The sequence below is a fragment of the Diabrotica undecimpunctata genome, chromosome 8, assembly GCF_040954645.1.
Source record: "Diabrotica undecimpunctata isolate CICGRU chromosome 8, icDiaUnde3, whole genome shotgun sequence".
Lineage (NCBI taxonomy): Eukaryota > Metazoa > Arthropoda > Insecta > Coleoptera > Chrysomelidae > Diabrotica > Diabrotica undecimpunctata.
The window spans coordinates 49949950-49971498 of NC_092810.1; the positions used below are offsets into that span (position 1 = coordinate 49949950).

The 21549-nt window shown below is 29.8% G+C and overlaps 2 protein-coding genes across 6 annotated transcripts in view; one reads left to right on the forward strand and one right to left on the reverse strand.

The window, feature by feature from the left end:
• Window positions 1-21549, reverse strand: part of LOC140447526 (orexin/Hypocretin receptor type 1-like) — a 1044614-nt gene that overhangs the window by 430792 nt on the left and 592273 nt on the right. The window lies entirely within an intron of this gene.
• The window catches only part of LOC140447525 (uncharacterized), a 61824-nt gene that overhangs the window by 26901 nt on the left and 13374 nt on the right, over window positions 1-21549 (forward strand). For 4 of the 5 annotated variants that reach the window (XM_072540226.1, XM_072540224.1, XM_072540222.1 and 1 more), the window contains 3 exons: window positions 14377-14496; window positions 20010-20111; window positions 20165-20287. In XM_072540226.1, coding sequence (XP_072396327.1) covers window positions 14377-14496; window positions 20010-20111; window positions 20165-20287 — 345 coding nt within the window. The remainder of the gene's footprint in view (window positions 1-14376; window positions 14497-20009; window positions 20112-20164; window positions 20288-21549) is intronic. The other variant, XM_072540225.1, reaches the window with a different exon arrangement.

The window sequence follows — 21549 nt, forward strand, 5'->3', positions numbered from 1 at the left end:
TTACAAAATCAAAAAATATTTCAATTTGTTTGAGATTTTAATCATCTCTCTTATTTAAGTGTGGCGTTGGTTATAAATTCTCAAAGCGGTTGTTTCTGAGAACTTCGCGAGTAGTTTTCATCACCTGACTGCGGCAATTTATCCGAACATATATATATATATATATATATATATATATATATATATATATATATATATATATATACAGTCGATCCGCCGGATCTTTGCACATCGTCATCATTCTTATTATAGGAAATAAATCAAAACATGTGAGTCAAACGTATGTCGGCTATAAGAATTATTATAAAAATTAGAAAATGGCTAATATTACAATTGACGTTTTTATACTTCTCTTTTATTTCATTTATTGCATTTAGAAAACTGGATACGTATACATTTATGAACGTGATTTTTCAATTTTTGGAAACCTATAGGTTGTCCAATAACATCTACAGTAAATAAATATTTAAACCATAGTAATAAGAAATTAAAGTATTTTTATTGAATATAAGCAAATATATGGTACTGACATATCGTCAGATGATGTTCCTGTTGTTGGTAAATATCGGTTTAGATTTAAGAAGGTTACAAAAAAGAATAGTAACAAAAATGTGATATGAGAAGACTAAAATGTGAGTAAACAAAAGAGACGTTTTTAAAGATTAGATAAGAACATCTAATAGAAAAAAGAGAAAAAGAACAGTCAGATGAATGAGAAGATACTGCAACTCATGGAAAAAAGAAAAAAATCAAAGAACAACACAAGAATGTACAACAATATTCACAGACAAATAAGAACACAAATACGAAAGGCCCAAGAAAATTGGATAAAATCACAGTGTGAAGAAATATATTTATTGAAAGAAAAACACGATACGTTTAAAATGCATAAACAAGCAGCTGGTCTTTAGAAATTAAATACAGCTAACAAACTGCGAGATCAACAGAGAAACATCATCACAGATAAAAATCAAGAAATTTGCATATGGACCAAGTATATCAAAGAACTCTGATGATAGTAGATCCCAACAACCTCCATCCCACATATGTAATGACCACTTACAAATCACATCAAATGAAGTGGAAAAGGCAATATTACAACCAAAAGATGGCAAAGCTCCTGGACCTGACAATGCACATGCTGATCATAAAACTATTTAACACCAACGGTACTCAACTCCTAATAAAAATATTTAATGAACCAAGAACATGGCTGAAGTCACGCCGACGTTTATTGCTGTACCAAAGAAAACAAAATCCGTATCCTGCAGTGATTTGCCGACCATCAGCTTAATGAACCATCTTTTAAAGTTATTTCTAAAAATCATACATCAAAGAATATATAGACTGTGCGAAGAAAAATTCAGCCGTAGTACAAAGTTTAGTTTTCGGAATGCAGTGGGTACGAGAGAGGCTCTCTTTAGCATAAAAAGGCTATTTCAACGATGTAGAGATGTGAACTGCAATACATATGCATGCTTCATTGATTACCATAAAGCATTCAGGTTAATGAACAGAAAAAGTAAAAATTGGGACCATTCCTTAGAAATTAAATGTAGGATAGAGAAAGCCAAATCTACATTTCAAAAATGGCTAAGCTATTCAAATGTCATGATTTATTCACACCCATAAAAATCAGGTTACTACCATGTTATATCTTTCGTATACTATTGTACGGAGTTGAGTCGTGGACTTTCACAGACACTACCTGCAGGAACATTGAGGCTTTCGAAATGTGGCTTTATCGTCGAATCCTGAAGATATCTTATACCGGTCACGTTACTAATCAGGACGTTTTATTAAGAATGGAAAAAGAAAAACAGCTGATAACCACAATAAAAACAGCCAAAATAGAATACCTTGGTCACATCATTAGCAACAACGAAATATATGAATTGCTGCAACTAATTTTACAGGAAAAAGTAGATGGAAAACGAGGCCCAGGAAGGCGAAGGATTTCCTGGCTGAAGAATCTATGTATGTGGTTCAACACAACAAATATTTTCAGACCAGCAGTGTGCAAAGTACAAATTGTCATGATAGTCGCCAATATCCGAAACGGGTAGACACTACAAGAAGATCTAAAAAACTGAATATAAATCTACTCCAGTGCTCCATCATCTTGATAATTTTGTTTATTCAGTGTTAAATATGGTTTTCAGACTTAAGTAATCACTTTGTTTTAAAAAATGGTCATACAAAAATTAACACAACGAACTTCAAATAAAGAAATCTATGCATAATAAATTAAAAAATAGAAAACTTGAGCTGGGTAAAAAAGAATTTATTATAACAATAATATAATTTAAATATTTATTGAAGCCTCATACACTACACAGCCATGTAGCCAATCATAAATTTAAGAATTCTTCACTGTCAGAATCTGAGCCACTCATATTACCAGTGTCTATTATGATTGGTTTAATGTTAGTGTCAACCATATTTTTTTCTCGGATATACCACTTTGTAATAATTTCATGAGTATGTTTCACACATTTTTCCCAAATTTCTGTGTTACATTGGTTTAGTGCCTCTTTCCACATATTTATAACAGCATTATCAGAATGTCCATCTCTACCAAGATTCTTATTGTAATATGACTTGCAGTTTGCCCAAATTAATTCAATAGCGTTGAATTCACAGTGATAAGGAGGTAGTCTCAACACTTCATGGCCGTGTTCTTTTAGTAGTTCATGCTAACAGATGTTTTGCCAATAAATGCAACTTCTTTATCCCTTAATTCATTACTTATACTTTGCAGAGTAACATGTTTCTCTAAAAAAAAAAGAACAGATAAGTACAGAATAAACCACACTGTTATAACTAGTTCAATGAAAAAGAAGTAATACTTTGATTTTATAAAACTATAAATTATTTCAAATTAAAAAACTCACAAGAAAATTGACTTAATATCCATTAATGTATTCAGCAGAAATTTTCTTAAACTACTCTCAACAATCTTTTTTACAACATACATTTATATAAAGTATTGATTAAAAAGTACCTTCTGGTTATCATGGTACATGATACCATTATCTTATGGTATATCAAATTCAGATTGAAGAAATTTTTAACTACTTACTTTGTTGGTACATGTCGTATACTGTATTACGCACTGCAATTTTTGATCCCTCAGACAGATCAGTTGTTTTGTTTTTCGGACGAGGTCTACTTTTGCCTGGCTTTGAAAGAATGTAATTATTTTCTTTCCTTTTAATAATTGTACATACTGTTCGTCGTTATATTTTTAATGCAGCAGCTACTCTCTTAAATAAAGAATTGTTTAATGATTTTCATAAACGAACATACATTTCAATATGTTACCTGTTGAACAGACGAAAATGGCTCCAAAGGCCCTCTATTTACTTTTTCTAATCCGAAACACATTCAACACAAATTGCTAAGCTTGAGAAGTTAAAGGCTTGTCAGGCATACTCTAAAAATAAAAACCTTTAAAAATATTTCATATTGTCCGTTGACGTAGTTTTAGCTATATTTAAATAATTAATGTCAATTTAGAGGTTAAAAAAATTTATTATTCGTTATTAGCTAATACATGAATTCTTACCTTAATAAATTGAACACGAAGGTAAGGGTTAGTCGTTATAACAACTGTTTGTTAAAAATATGTATATTTAAAGTATGAAAACGGATTGATTATTTAAATCAAACGAAAATAATTTATAAAAATATTACACTCTGTCAAAACAAAATTTCCAATTGTCATGTCAATTGTCAGTAGACGAATCAATCAGCGATCATTGTTCTATGGCTGTCTTTGTTCAATGCATGGTGTTGTGTATGGACAGGCGGTTTAAGTTAATAGTTTTAGTTTCTGTGAGTAGGAAAGAGACGTAACATAAAAAATAATTCGTGAATAATGTCATACTTGTGCAAAGATCCGGCGGACCGACTGTATATATATATATTGTTATGATGTGTTTTTTTTGTTTGAATGATGAGCAATGAGTATTTTTAATAATATAGGGTTTTTATCGCGGTTCTCAAAAAATTAGTTTGTAAGTACTTTTTTAAATTATCTTTATTATAACTATTCTGGAACACACATATATATCTAACCTAGCCAATGTAAATTTAAAATAAACTATCTTTAAATTGATACTCTTATAAAACTAATTAAATTCTATAGACAATGTAAAATTTAAACAAACTATCTTCAAAATTGAAATTGTTATGACATTAACTAAATTATATTAACAAAATTTTGTACCTTTCTTTCACTGAATGCCTAAATGAACTGTTTTCCACTATATAGATTTTAATCACCACTGAATGTCTTCGTACTTCGGTTATCCTTGTTTTTGTGAAATTACTTTTTCCAATTATCAGCTTCTACCAATTTAAGATATAGTTTTCTTCACCAGCATTTATACACCACCAGCAAACAGCATTTATATTTATTCTTCTTTTCAATATACCAATATCCAATTATTATAAGTTGATTTATACTAATCTCCAATCATAATATAATTTTAATTCCTTCCAATGTCCATCCAATATTCTTCTAATATACTTTTATAATCTTCAATAATTATTTGTGTATAATTATAAATGTGCATTAAATATATGCATAATTTTTAATCTTCATTTAACTCACTATATTAAACAATTGGACTATTTGTACTTGATTCACTGACTCCAACTAACTTTCATAGTTCTTACTAAACTTTTCTGACTGACTTCTTAAAAATTCTGAACAATTTACTTCTACTAACTTTCATAATGAACTGGCCTGACTTCTGACTAAAAACTTCATCTTGAATCCAAATCACGGGTATTTATATCTTTTTGGATGCTCCAGAACCATCTGGTAAGAAATCATGTTCCAATTTGTTCTATTTCTTCGATATCGATGTTCTCGAAAAAAATATCTGTTCTATCCACCAACATAATCATTATTCCAGAATGTTCGACCGTAAACAATGGTCACACCCTGCACTCTGGAGAATTCGTTAATGTTCCATTGATAATTTTGTTGACATTTAGGCTTTTCAGATCAGAATAAACATTCAAATTAGTAACTAACACTCTAATTTAATAAAATACACATTTCAAACAATATATTATTATAACCCCACTTTATATTCCTAAAAATTTCCTAAAATGTCACTTGGAGACAGAGTTTGTATAGTTGGTTGCCTAGTCATATGGCTCACTTAAATATATTTACAACATTAAAATACAACTTTTTACAATTATTATATGCTAATTACTTAAAAATGCCCTCACATAATATATTTTTATTAAATTCTCTAGTATATAACTTATTTAAAATAATTAAATACTTTTTTATATCTAATATTATGTAGTATATAACTTATAAATTATTTTCTATAAACCCCAATCGTCACAATACCCCAAAATAATATTTAAAATAAATAATTTACTTATTATTTTTTTAAATATTAATTTTCGCATACCTTATTAAATTTAATAAATCAAAATTTTTTTTTTATTTAAAATGTGTTAAATACATCCCTGTTCGCTGTCTATGTCAAAGCAGAGAACAACGGATCACAGTTCGGCTATTCTATGGTCAAACTGTCATGTCAAATGGAGAGAATAAAATATAACCTTAATTAAAAATATAATCGATATGGTGTTCTGTTTATTTATAGACAAAATCTAGGAATTATTTCCATTCAAAATAACTTTCATCAATATAAATTGGTAAGTTTTTTCACTTTATTATATTAAAAAGACATTTTTATAGCAATTATAGTATCAATTTTGTGTCTAACCCCAAATTATGATTTTTAGGGTACAAATTAATTTCCATATATACAAAATTCAACAAGTATGATGTCAAATTGATTCAAAATAATGAAATCTACCATCTACCATTTAACAAATCAAGTCTATTGAATAAAATGGATATATCAGTAAGTTATTAGTGTTATTATATTTGTGTTAAAGGTATAGAAATCATTATTCAATCTCTTCATGATATTGAAAAATGTCGTTGATATGAAATATGCCTCTTAGTCTGTTCTCTGCATCTATTAACACATAACTATTTAGTCCATTCTGATTTTCAATTGTATATGGACCTTCAAACATTGGTTGTAATTTCTTACAACGGTTTTCTTTAACATTACTTTTTCTAAGTGAACGAATTAACACTAGGTCTCCTTTTTGAAATGTGATTGGTTTTTTTATATTTCGATTTTGTCTTCTGATATATTTTTCAGCTTTCCTCCTAATTCGGTTATTCACTTTCTGCATTACTTGTTCTAACATATCCTGATTATATTCACTAATCCACTTTCTGTTTCCTATATGGCCAAACATTAAATATTCTGGTACTTCCTCTGTATTCAAATTATGTGTATTATTTAAAAAATACTCTACTTGTGGTATATGTTGCTGCCAAGTTTCGTGTTGATTTTGGCACAGTATCCTTAAATATTTTATAACTTCTTTAATATATCTTTCTGCAGGATTTGCCTGAGGATGTCTGATACTTGTAAAATGAATGTTGATTCCCTTTTTCTCACAAAATGTCCGAAATTTTTGGTTGTTAAAATATGTAGCATTATCTATTATGCAATTTCTAAATGGTCCTATTTCTTCGAAAAATTGATTAATATATAATTTTAATGTTTTAACATTTGTTCTAGAGCAGGGATATAGTTTAATAAATTTTGTATATAAATCAACTATCACTAGTATATGCTTTTTTCCTGTTGGACTGAGAACTAAATTTGAAATAAAATCCATGGAAACTGTATTTAGTTTTTCATATACAACATTAGATTTATATGTGTTCTGGTTTTTGAAATTCTTTTCTTTGTTTAGTTGACATATTGGGCATTGGGTAGTAATTTCTTTTGCTATACTTATGTCATTCTTTGCAAAATAATTGTCCCTAAATAGCATCCATAGCTTTCTTGAACCAATATGCATATAATTGTTATGTAAATTTTTCAATATTTTCTTTGCTAAAGTTCTAGTTATTACATATACTTCTATGCCATTTATTATTTTATAATATACTCCATCTTTCCTAAGGACTTTTTGTTTTTCACTCAAATTGATCTGATCTCTTATAATTTCTTCTTTAGAATATAATCCAGTACTTTCTACTAATTGATTTAATCCAATTTTTATTGTTCGCTGCCCTTTTTGTGGTGTATTTTCTAACCTTGATAAAGCATCTGCCACTATATTGGATTTTCCAGAAATGTATTTGATTTCAAAGCAGTATTCACTAAGTATTAGACTCCACCGATGTATTCTACTGTTTCCATATTTGTTATTTAATATAGACGTTAAAGCTTGGTGATCTGTTTCTATTGTAAATTCATTACCCAACAAATAAAATCTTAATTTTGTGACACAGTGTATTATACTTGCTAGTTCTAATTCTGAAACTGAGTAACCCTTTTCATGTGGCTTTGTGATTCTTGAAATGAATTGTATTGGGTATTCGACCCCATCATGTATTTGTAATAATACCCCTGATAATCTCTCTATTGATGCATCTGTTCTTAATATGAATGGCTGTGTGTAGTCAGGATAGTATATTTTCATATTTGACAGAAAAATGTTTTTAATCTCTTGGAATGCTAGTTCTCTTCTCTGATCCCATCTCCATTTTACACCTTTTCTCAGTAGTTCAAGTAATGGAATTTCTTTTATACTTAGATCTGGTATCATCCTTTTATAATAATTAATTATCCCAATAAATCCTCTTAAAGTTCTTAAATTGTGTGGTGTTTTATATTCCTGAATGACTTGTGTCCGTTCTGGATCCATTTCGATTCCCTTAGTGTTAAGTTTATAACCTAGATATATGACTTCTTTTTGAAAAAATGTACATTTTTCTTGATTTATTTTTAGTCCAACTTTGTCTAATCTATTTATTATAATTTTTAGGTGTTTCTCATGATCTTCAGCCGTTTTAGAAAAAATTAATATATCATCAATGTAGTGAATTACAAAATGTTCATATTGATCCAAAATATCATGAAGACATCTACATAGAGCACTGCAAGATGATTGAAGTCCAAATGGTACTACTTTGAATTGATATACTACTCCATCTATCTGAAATCCTGTATACTGTCTACTTTTTCTTTCTAGAGGTATTAACCAGAAACTATGCTGTAAATCGATTTTAGTGAAAAATGACATTCCTGTAATTCTTCCTAATATTCCATCTATACTCATTGGTGCTTCAAATTGCTTTTCAGTAATCTTGTTAATATTCCTTGCATCCAAACATAACCTGATTTCACCTGATCTTGTTCGTACTACTACTATGGGGTTAATAAAACGTGTGTCTGCCTTCTCAATGATCCCATCTTCTAACATATTATTAATTGTTTTGTTTACTTCTTCTCTGTATTTATATGGTATTGGGTATGATTTTGTTTTAAAATCTTTTTCTTCTTTAACTTTTATACTATGGATATAATTGTGTGCAATTCTATTTTCTTTATTGACAAGTCCCTTGTGTTGCTGCAATATGGAAATGACTATTGATTTATATTCTTCAGGGCAATTTAAAACTTTCATTATATCTTCTTCTTTACAAATAAAATTATTCTTCATTATGTACTCATTATTCCTTGCTTCCAATTTTACGCACTCCGCCTCGTAGGCATCCATCTGCTTAAAATTTCCATTCCTTAAATATTCACTACAATAATTATTCTTTACATTCTTTTGGGACATTTCCCTATCATCAAAATACATTTCTTCTTCATAAACATCATTATTTTCTTTTAATAATATCCTATCAACTCTTATTCCTTCTTCCACCTCATCTTTCTGCATAAATTTAATTATTTGCCCTTCCAAAGTTACCATTTTCTCTTCAAAATCTATCTTTACTTTCTTCTTTTCCAATTCATCATTTCCCATTAATATATCAACACATAAATCCTTGACAATAAATCCTTGCATATTAATTTCTTTATTAAGAATATTAATTTTAAAATTGGCTAGTTTATCAATTTCACCCAACTTCTTATTATTTGCACCAACAATTTTAATTTTTGGAATCTTTATTATATCTGATAGTTTTAATGTATTAAAAATAAAATTCTCCGAGACTAAAGTACTTTCTGAACCAGTATCTATCATAATCTTAATCATTTTATTTTTGGCCAAAGCATTTATATAAATTAAATTAATAGATTCAATTATTTTCTCTTCATCTAAAGAAATAAATTCAGAAGGTTTTTCATAATAGCAATGGCCTAACTTGTAATTCAGAAAGTTTACTGCACAAAATTTTGATTATTAGAATTGTCAGATTGTATCTGACCACTTGGATCTATGTCTTTCCCTACTATGACTTCTACTCACATTTTCTTGCCTTGTACTATTTCGTTCCCTGTCTTCGCAGCTTCTATTCCTTCGAACACAATTCACCTGTCTGTTATAGTTAGGTCGCTCTGTATTTCTTCTATTGTTAAAATCTTGTCTATTATTATTAGTACTGTTATTAAAATGTTGTCTATTATAACTAGTATTGTTATTACAATTTTGTCTAATTTGATTACTGTTATTATTATTAAAATTTTGTAAATTATTACCATACCTAGTATTATTGTTATATGATTGTCTATATTGTTGATTATCATTTTTATTATATTGAAAGTTATTATTGTTTTTTCTGTTGTTATTATTACTTGTCATATTGCCTCTTTGTATTCTTTGAATAAAATTAATAAAACTATCTATTGTTTGAATATTTTGTACAGTTACTGTTTGCACAACATCAACATCAAAATGTCTAGATACATTTAAGACTGTTTCATCCTCTCTAAGTGGTGGTTCTAAATATTTTGCAACTGTTATCAGTTTTAATGCATAATCTACCATATTTGATTTTAAATTGTGATTATACTTTCCAAAATATAGAATTTCTCTAAACTTGGCTTGCTCTAATTCACCCCAATAATAATTTAAAAATTTATTTTCAAATGTTTGAAAATTATCTAAATCATTCTCAATACTAGCAAACCAAGTTGCTGCATTGTCATTTAATGTCATTCTAATATAATCTTTAATATCATTAATATTATTCACAAATCTTAATTTATGTTTTAAACTATTTATGTATACTCTAGGATGCAAATTTTTTATATTACCAGAGAATTTAATCCCAGTCTCATTTGTTAAATTTAAGTAAGGTCTCCCTATGTCTCTCATTTGTGAAATATCATCTATTCTCTGTTCCACTTTTCTTATTTGATTATTATTTATTTGGATATTTTGTTGTATATCATCTAATTTTTCTTCTGTGTTTCTCCTGTCTTCGTTAATTTTTACTTCTAAGTTACATTTCTGTAACTCTATTTTCTGTTCTATATCTATCTTATTATCTTGAATAATCCTCTTTACTTCTGTCCTCTCATTTTCTATCCTTTTCTTGTAGTCATTCCGTATAATTTTTATTTCATTTGCTACTTTTTTCTCTGCAGCTTCAAGTTTTTTATCCATTTGTTTTTCTATTTGTTTTACAATTTTATTATTATTATCTTCTATTTTCTTTTCTAATTTTCTATAATTCTCTTCTAATTTCTGTTCCATTTTTTTCATGTCTTCTTTGACTTCTTTTGAATTCTCTTCCAATTTTTTTATGTCTTCTTTGACTTGTTTTGAATTCTCTTCCAATTTTTTTATGTCTTCTTTGACTTCTTTTGAATTCTCTTTCAATTTTTTTATGTCTTCTTTGATTTCTTTTGAATTCTCTTCCATTTTTTTCGTATTCTCTTCCATTGTCTTGTTCATCTGCATCATTAATGACATCAAAGCTGCCATATTGACATTTTCCTCTCTTTCTGGATTCATTTCTGCAGTATCTTGTGGAACTTGAACTAAACTCTCCTCTTGTATAGGTTGTGTTTCTACTTCCACATCTTCTTCATTCTTTTTGCTTCTTGTACCTTTCTTTCCTTGAGACATTTTGAGACTTTACTTGTTCAAATATAATTAAAAATAAAATCTATAATTTTTCCTTTCTACTGATAATTAATTTAATTATATGAGAGCACTTATCTTCCCAAACTAATTCTTTTAAATAGAGAGCCACCGCGTTGGGTGCTAAATTGTTATGATGTGTTTTTTTTGTTTGAATGATGAGCAATGAGTATTTTTAATAATATAGGGTTTTTATCGCGGTTCTCAAAGAATTAGTTTGTAAGTACTTTTTTAAATTATCTTTATTATAACTATTCTGGAACACACATATATATCTAACCTAGCCAATGTAAATTTAAAATAAACTATCTTTAAATTGATACTCTTATAAAACTAATTAAATTCTATAGACAATGTAAAATTTAAACAAACTATCTTCAAAATTGAAATTGTTATGACATTAACTAAATTATATTAACAAAATTTTGTACCTTTCTTTCACTGAATGCCTAAATGAACTGTTTTCCACTATATAGATTCTAATCACCACTGAATGTCTTCGTACTTCGGTTATCCTTGTTTTTGTGAAATTACTTTTTCCAATTATCAGCTTCTACCAATTTAAGATATAGTTTTCTTCACCAGCATTTATACACCACCAGCAAACAGCATTTATATTTATTCTTCTTTTCAATATACCAATATCCAATTATTATAAGTTGATTTATACTAATCTCCAATCATAATATAATTTTAATTCCTTCCAATGTCCATCCAATATTCTTCTAATATACTTTTATAATCTTCAATAATTATTTGTGTATAATTATAAATGTGCATTAAATATATGCATAATTTTTAATCTTCATTTAACTCACTATATTAAACAATTGGACTATTTGTACTTGATTCACTGACTCCAACTAACTTTCATATTTCTTACTAAACTTTTCTGACTGACTTCTTAAAAATTCTGAACAATTTACTTCTACTAACTTTCATAATGAACTGGCCTGACTTCTGACTAAAAACTTCATCTTGAATCCAAATCACGGGTATTTATATCTTTTTGGATGCTCCAGAACCATCTGGTAAGAAATCATGTTCCAATTTGTTCTATTTCTTCGATATCGATGTTCTCGAAAAAAATATCTGTTCTATCCACCAACATAATCATTATTCCAGAATGTTCGACCGTAAACAATGGTCACACTCTGCACTCTGGAGAATTCGTTAATGTTCCATTGATAATTTTGTTGACATTTAGGCTTTTCAGATCAGAATAAACATTCAAATTAGTAACTAACACTCTAATTTAATAAAATACACATTTCAAACAATATATTATTATAACCCCACTTTATATTCCTAAAAATTTCCTAAAATGTCACTTGGAGACAGAGTTTGTATAGTTGGTTGCCTAGTCATATGGCTCACTTAAATATATTTACAACATTAAAATACAACTTTTTGCAATTATTATATGCTAATTTCTTAAAAATGCCCTCACATAATATATTTTTATTAAATTCTCTAGTATATAACTTATTTAAAATAATCAAATACTTTTTTATATCTAATATTATGTAGTATATAACTTATAAATTATTTTCTATAAACCCCAATCGTCACAATATATATATATATATATATATATATATATATATATATATATATATATATATATATATATATATATATAGGAATTATCAGGTAGTGGTCTATAATAAAATCTTTGTTTAATCTAAGAACTCAATATTTCGCCATTTATTTAATAGCTTCCTCAGGAGTACACTGTCAAACAATTTTACCATTAAAAACAAACAAATGACGTAAAAATAGATTTAAAAATACTTACAGAAATAAAAAGATTTCACAAATAAAAACTGACATTAAAATACGACAAATATCATTACAGTAAGACGATAAAACACGTATTCGCTCCGTGCATAACCATTGTAGGGGTACCTTTAAACGATGCCAGCGTGCGTAGCGGCGAAATATGACAAAATTGGACCTAAATTTTTAGGCATAAATTTTATCAAAAATGGGTGCAAATACATGTTGCGTATTTAATTGTGCTAATAATAGCAAAAATGGTGAGTGTAGTTTTTATAGGTTTCCAAAAGTTTTTTATAGGTTTGAAAAAGTAAATATCACATAATTTCATTTTTATGCAATTGAAATAGGAAAAATTTAAATAATTTACCTTAAATGATATTTCATAAGGCTTCAAGCTAACTGCAGCCTGCCTGATGACTTTAGATTTTATATCATAACTTTTACTATTAGTGTGTAATTAAACTCTTCCACATGAAAAACTTTTGTTTTTGATTTGACAGTACTAGATTTTCCCTTTCTTTTTCGTTTGGGGTTGCAAAGATAAATTATGATGAATTTTTAGAAACCCAATTTTTAATACCATATTTATTTTGTACATAAACTAAAAAAATATAATTAAAAAACTAATTATTATTAATATTTGTCAATTTCGTATGTATTTAACATATCTTCTTCTTCTTAGAGTGCCATATCCCTACGGAACGTCGGCGACTACCATGCTTATAATATTGTTATACTGATCTCGGTCTTGCGCTACGTGTAGCAATTGGTCCGCTGTCAAACCTGTCCACTGCCGCAAATTCCTCAACCAAGAGAGTTTCTTCCGTCCTATCCATTTCTTTCCTTCGATTTTACCGTTGAGAATTAGCCGAAGGAACTCATATCTTGGTCCTCTGATTATATGTCCAAGATATTCTAGTTTGCGCCTCTTAATAATATTTAATAGAGTTCGTTGATGTCCCATTCTTCGAAAAACTTCTTCGTTTCTGGTTCTACTAGTCCATGGAATTTTTAGTATGCTTCGATACAACCACATCTCAAACGCCTCGATTTTATTCATATTTAACATATTATGTTTAACCTCAAATTGGGAGGTCCAAAACTGTCAGATGAAGGCGGTAGGTGTCGCGTCAGTCACGCACGGAGCGAATACGATAACGTATTTGGAAAACAATTTTTCCAAACGAAAAAAATAACAACAAATGAAACTATTTTAAATATTTATAAATTTTTCAATCAATGGGGTTTTCGGTTTTGTTATTTGGCTACATATTTGAACGTTTTTCAAGTAATATTTCGCTATTAATTTTTTTTTTATATTATTTTTCCATATTCGATTCCTGTTATATTTTAGTTAATTTTTACGTTCTTTCGTACTCTTGTTTTAATACCTTGTTGTTTTTTGTAGCCTCGATTTTTTGTAAAACTGTTATATTATCTAATACATCAGTAATATGCCAACAACTAATATACATTATTGGGGATTTTTATTAAAAAGTGAGCTTTAAATAGGATGGACATATTGTATTATGTGGTTCTTGTTTTAACCTCGTCCTTGATACAGGAGCTTGATCATCGCTACTATAATCTCTAAAATTAAATCGAATAAGACCAGGTCTAACAAAGCATTATTTTTAGATACTACGGAAAATAGTCAGACTCAAAACACGTATGAATATTCGACGTCCATTAAACTTTTATCATCTAAACACGAAAATGGTTTAGGTCAACACCTAGAGCTGCTGAAGAACGAAACAGGTAATTGTTAAGCATAGAGTTCTGTTAATTAATTTTGTTCCTAAAAGAATATAGGTAAAACAAGGTAGGGCAAAATTTGGTCCAATCAATTAGCAAAACGAGTACTTTACGATTTATAATTAATCATGTTAAGTAAAACATTTATTATACATACAGGGTGTCCAGAAACTATCCTGACAAACGAAGACCGGAAATTCTTCAGATAATTTAACCCAATTCACCTAGTCCGAAAATGCTTCCTAACGGAGCTAGAGCTCTTTGAAGATGGCGCCTTGTAATTAGTTTTTGTTTAATACCTCCAGAACGCTTCTATTTAAAAAAACAAAAACTGGTACGATTATTTATCGTTCAGAGTTGAATCGATTTCATATATTGCTAATTTCTAGTACCGATCATAGGCGCCCGTTTTCGGTAGATCAACGGTTATTTTGACGCATAACTTTTTTGTCTACCTTTTAAGCATTCTTGATACTAGATTATTAAATATATTAACTATTATTAAATATTATAATATTCGGCAAAACTTATGGTTTCTACATGACGGCTGTCCGGCCCACTTTAGCAGGAATGTACGAGACTTTTTTGATAATAACTACGAAAACCACTGGATTGGAAGAGGCAGATTTATCTCTGAATGATAAATAATAGTAGGTGAATAAGGTTAAATTGTCTTAAAATTATCTGAGGAATCTCCAGTCTTCGTTTGTCAGGAGAGTTTCTGGACACCCTATATATATATATATATATATATATATATATATATATATATATATATATATATATATATATATATATATATATATATATATATATATATATATATATATATAATATAATATAAAAACAAAATTCCAAAAATAGCAATTGGATTGACAAATCAAGGAATGAAGATACGTTGTAAGCACTGCGACAAATTGTACATCAGACAGACCAATTGAAAACTGCAGGTAAGACGAGAAGAACATTGAAATGCCATTGAAAGAGATAAAAAAACTTCATCCTAGCACAATCTGTCAACAACATAAGAAATACTTGTTACAGGACATAAAATATATTTGAAAAACAGCTATGCTAGCTAGCATTGAAAATAGAGTCATAAAGAGTAACGAGGAAAGCAATGAAAATTAAAAACATAAAAAAAATTAAATACAAGAGACGATGTCCAAAGACCTCTAACTGCATGTAGACTAATAAAAAACGTAGAAATTAAACATAAAATTTAATTGCTAAAAAGAATTCTACCCATTTGTATTCGCACACGACCAAATACGTATGCATGTACGTAGTGGACAAGAGTCCCTACTAGAGTAGGGACAAATCAAGGGATACATTTCCCGGTAAGTCTATCTAAGGATGTGACAGTTTTCCAGGCGGAAATAACTGCAATCCATCACTGCATGGAAGAAATAGAAAGGCAGGAAAGAACGTTCTATTCAGTTGTCATCTTCACAGATAGTCAGGCAGCTTTTATGGCACTCAATTCTGTAGAGACCAATTCTAAGCTAGTATGGGATTGCGTGTGTGCCCTAAATAAACTAGAATACCGTAGCAAGGTTACGGTAGCCTGGGTACCGGAGCACGAGGGTCATACGGGCAATGAAAAAGTAGATGAAATGGCCAAACAAGGCTCTCATCATTGCCATTCATTGGACCGCAACCCTTCTGCGGAGTTGCAAAATCAGTAACAAGAACGGCTACAAGGAAGTGGGTAGCTCACAAATCTCTGGAATGGTGGAGAAATTCACCAGGACAAAGACAGGCGAAAGAGTTCATTAGAGAACATTTGCCAAAATTTACGGCAGACCTAATAAGCAAAGACAGGAAAACAGTCAAGGCCATAGTAAGTCTTCTAACAGGGCACTGTAAGCTGTATATTCTGGTGGGATTATCAGCTGATGACCTGTGCAGATTCTGTCACCTCGAAGAAGAAACAGTAGAACACATTTTATGTCAGTGTGACAGTCTGGCAAATGTGCGGTTCTTTGCATTAGGAGAAGAAAATCCACCTGCAAATAGCTACATGGAAGGTACAGTCTCGAAGCTACTAGACTTTATAAAAAGGGTCAGGCTAGACAATGTTATCTAGGACTGGAGGACCACAATATATCTGAAAAGGTCGCAGTAGAATAGGCCGAAAGGCCACCTCTCTTAATCTAATCTAAATGTAGGAGTAGTGATCACCAAAACACTTAACTGGAGAGTTTCGTGGATTTGAGTGTGTTTTTGCTTTTCCATTTAAAAAATTTAAATCAGTAGTGAAAGTAACGCCGAATTTAATTCCACATGAAATTAGTGAAACTGTTAAAACGTCTACGTATGAATTATTGTCTCTAAATCAGTGTTTCCCAAACGCTTCTAAGCACTGTCTCCCTCCAATGAGACCTAATCGTCTTTAAAGACGTTTGTCATTCAAACATAACTCTTTTAAGGAAAAACCAAAGGAATTTTTTGCAACAAAATCTGAAAATTTAGAAGGCATGAAGTTGGATAGTACTGGTTCTACGGCTCAGTTATCTGAAAAAGTGCTTAAAGCTTCATATGAGCTATCATCTTTGATTGCTAAGGAAAGAAGGGCCATATTATTGGAAAGCTGCTGGGTAAACCGTGTTTGCTAAAGGCAGCTGATATTGATTTTTCTAACGCAGAGTAAGCAAAAGTTATCTCAAATACCTCTTTCTGTCAATACTGTGAAACGTGACATTGATGATATAGCTGAAGACATACAAAACCAGGTTGTTGATGCAGTAAAACAATCGCTATTTTTTGCTATTCAGCTAGACGAGAGTACAGACATAGTAAAATGTTCTTATTTAATTGTTTATGTTCGGTATATTGAAAACGAAAGAATGAAAGACAAGCTACTCTTTTCTACAGAGTTGGAGACTATTAATCTTATGAAAGCAGTGTCAGACTTTTTTGACAAACATGAACTCTCTTGGCAAAAACTGATCGGTGTATGTACGGATGGCACGCCTTCAATGCTTGCTTCTCGATCAGAATATTAGTCTTCTTCTTAGGGTGCCTGTCCGTTCCGAACGCTGGCGATCATTCTGGCTATGATGTCTTTGTTGGTTGCTATACGGAATAGCTGTGTTGATGTCTTACTATAACATGCTGTCAGGTTAGCAAGCCAGGATATTCTTCTTCGTCCTGGGGCCCTTTCTCCTTCAATTTTACCTTGAAAAATGCATTGGAGTAGCTCCTATCTGCCTTGATTTCTCATTATATGTTCCAAGTGCTGCAGCTTACGGCCCTTCACGATGTTGATCAACTCAGCGGTTGTGTTCATCCTCCGCAATACTTCTTCATTGGTGATTTTGTCTGTCCATGGTATCTTCAGGATCCTTCTGTATAACCATAGCTCAAAAGCCTGAAGTTTTAATAGAGTTTTCGCCTTAAATGTCCACGTTTCTACTCCGTACAGAAGCACTGAGTATACGTAACACTTAGAGAGCTTTATTCATTTTTTCTAAGGTGAGGTTATGGCTGGCTCTTGAACACAGAACTCATAGTTAAGAATGCACTTTTTGCCTATCCGATGCGACATTTAATCTCTTGGGTATTGTCCCACGACTCATTGATTATAGTTCCCAAGTAGTTGTACTGTGAGACACGTTCAATTCTTATTTGGTTCACGTACAGATTTGCTCCGGTTATGTTTTCCTTGCTGATGATCATTAGCTTGGTTTTACTGGTGTTTATATCCAGTCCATATGTTCTACTTGTTTCTGTTATTTTGTTTATTAAGTTTGGTAGCCCTTCTATGGTATGGGAAAACACTATTGTATCATCTGCATATCTCAGTTTATTGAGCTTGACTCCATTTATTGAGATGCCTTCACCAATATCTTTTAGAGCCTCTACAAAAATGTGCTCCTTCATCAGTGGTGAAATGATGCACCCCTGTCTCACTCCCCTTAAGATTTTGACCTGATCTGTATATTCTCCATCTATTCGGAGTACCGCTGATTGATTCCAATATAGGTTAGCTATTATTTTTAAGTCTTTTCCGTTAATCCCTATCCTCTTCAGCACTTCCATCATTTGTTCATGCCTGACTCTATCAAAAGCCTGCTTGTAGTCATTCAAGCATGCAAAAACATTACAGTTGACATCTCTACATTTCTGAAACAATACCTGCACGCTAAATAAAGTTTCCCTCGTACCAACGGAGTTAACTCTATTGAAGCTGGCAATGGTATGAAACAGGAAGATTCCCTGAGCCCTTTTTTGTTCAAAGTGAGTATAAATGAAATAATAAAAAAAGTAAGAACTAAAAAAGTATACCAAATGGGCGAAAAACAAACTTAAATAATCTGCTATGCAGACGACGCAATACTACTCTCTCAAAGCAAAGACGATTTACAACGTATGCTGCACCAATTTTTTATCACCGCCAGAAAATTTAACATATTAATTTCACCAAAAAAGACAAAATGCATAGTTGCAACAGCAAATTTACTAAGATATAAATTGGATCTAGAAAGTCAGATAATAGCACAAGTGATGAAGTTTAAATATTTAGGCATCACATTATTTAGCTACGGAAAGCTACTAAATTGGAAGATCAAGTGAATAGAGCAAACAGAGCCGCAGGCTGTCTGAATGAAACAATATGGACAAATAAAAAATCGGGAAAGAAATGAAAGGCAGAATTTACACAACAGTCATCACAACAACAATGACATGCAGCAAAAAGCCGCAGAAATGAAAACACTTAAAAAAATTGATGGCAAGACAATATGGGACAGAGCAAGAAGTACAGATATACAACGTAGATGCAAGGTGGAGAACATCAATAACTAGGTAAGAAATATGGAACGATCAAATAAGCCGAATGACAACAAATAAACTAGTAAAGACGGCAAGAGACGGTTTCCCAATAGGAAGCCGATCAGTAGGAAGATCACGAAAACGATGACACGACAACTTACTTCAGGCACATTGGAAAACAGACAGAGTCATGTCTACATAAAAAGATGAAGAAATTCAAGGAAGAGGTATAAATCAGTCTACAATTTATTTCAAAAGTGAAGAAATGACAATCAGTGCATTATATAAATGAAGAAGTCATCCTTGCACATTTAATGCCCACAAGTCTCTGTAACAATTACTCAATAATTAAAATTAATCTTTAGACATAAGCCGATATCCCAAAGGTATTGCTTTACTAAAAAAATCTGATGGCTACAATTCCAAAAAATTTAGAGTATTAAATAAATAATTGTTATAATTATTCTGTAAACAATATTCATAAGTAATGTGTTCATGAAAGCAATTGTTATGGTATAGGTATGTAATTGATACGTTCATAAGTGACGTATCCATTCAGATTCTTTTTAGTAAAATAAACTAGTGGAACTAAAGTAGAAAAAACATTGTAGTTAACATAATCCAAAAGTGATTTTACGGGATTCACAGGAGACATTCTACTAATTTCGTAAAATATCACTTTCAGAACTTGTTATGTAAATTACTATTATGGACGTTCTAAAATAAATTTATTTCTCTAGATCTAGCGTCATTAGAAAACTTTGAGGAATCAAGTGAATCTTCCAGAAGACCAGAGTTAAGTAAAAACGAGATATCCAGTGCTCAGTCTGAGAAATCTAAAGGTTTAGTTATCTTTAGGGAAAAAAGCATAAATAATTAATTAGAATATTTTTAGAATTTACTATCTCAAAACACACCGTGAAACCTAGTGAATTAAATGAGAAAGCAGGTTTAAGTGAAAAAGAGTTTCTTAACACACAACCAACGAGAACTAGAGACTCAGGACAAGGACTAATAGGTAACGATTTTTATTATATTTATATATATATATATATATATATATATATATATATATATATATATATATATATATATATATATATATATATATATAAGAAAAAAGAAGTACTCGTGACTCGTTTGGAAAAAATATATAAATGTTTTGGATGGGTTGGAGTCAATAAAGGGGGCTATTGGTTAACTATTTAATATCCCGAGCTTTCAATTGTGTTTACAATAATTATTATCAAGAGCTGCTAAAAAAGACAAAATATTTTACAAAGTTGAACTAGAAAGAAAAAAAAAACTTCAACTTTGTAAGATATTTTGTCTTTTTTAGCAGCTCTTGATAATAATTGTAAACACAATTGAAAACTCGAGATATTAAATAGTTAACCAATAACCCCTTTTATTGACTCCAACCCATCCAAAACATTTATATATATATATATATATATATATATATATATATATATATATATTAATATATATATATATATATATATATACATATATATATATATATATATATATATATATATATAAATATATATATATATATATATATATATATATATATATATATATATATATATAAATATATATATAGTGAAAGGTTAAATTATGTAATATTATTGTTAATTCTCTAACCACATTACATTTTTAACTAAAATATTTTTTTAAGGGTACAAAAACAATTTTTTTAAATTTAAATTCAACTAAATTACAACTAATGATTTAATTTATAATGTACTTTAAAGTAACCAAATTATGCATAACAGTTATTTTAAATTAAGTGTTCGAAATGCCATCCATCGGTTCCTGCCATGACTTTCTAAAGTAAATACTTAAAAAAGCAAAAATAAATAAAAATAATAATGGACACAAAAAGTTATTTCATAAACACTGAAACCTTTTGTAAAATGGTAATTTAAGCAAGTGATAGTGGCATAGTTACTGTAATATTTATTGACGCAAATGTTTTAATTTTTTGAATTATCATCAGTTATCAATTGTAATTTTTACTTTTGAATACTAAGTTATGATTTTATCACACTATTTTATTCTCTTATCTCAGGGTTATATTCGTGCTTCAATATCTATGCTTTACATATGATAGGTAAGGTCCAAAGAATACCGGAATAATAAAAACATTAATGATACAACCTTATATATTGAAATAAAATTCACACTCAAATATCTTCAACAAAAAATATCTTATATAATGATTATCAAAATTTTATTCTACGTACGTGAACCTTCAAAAATTAATGTTATATA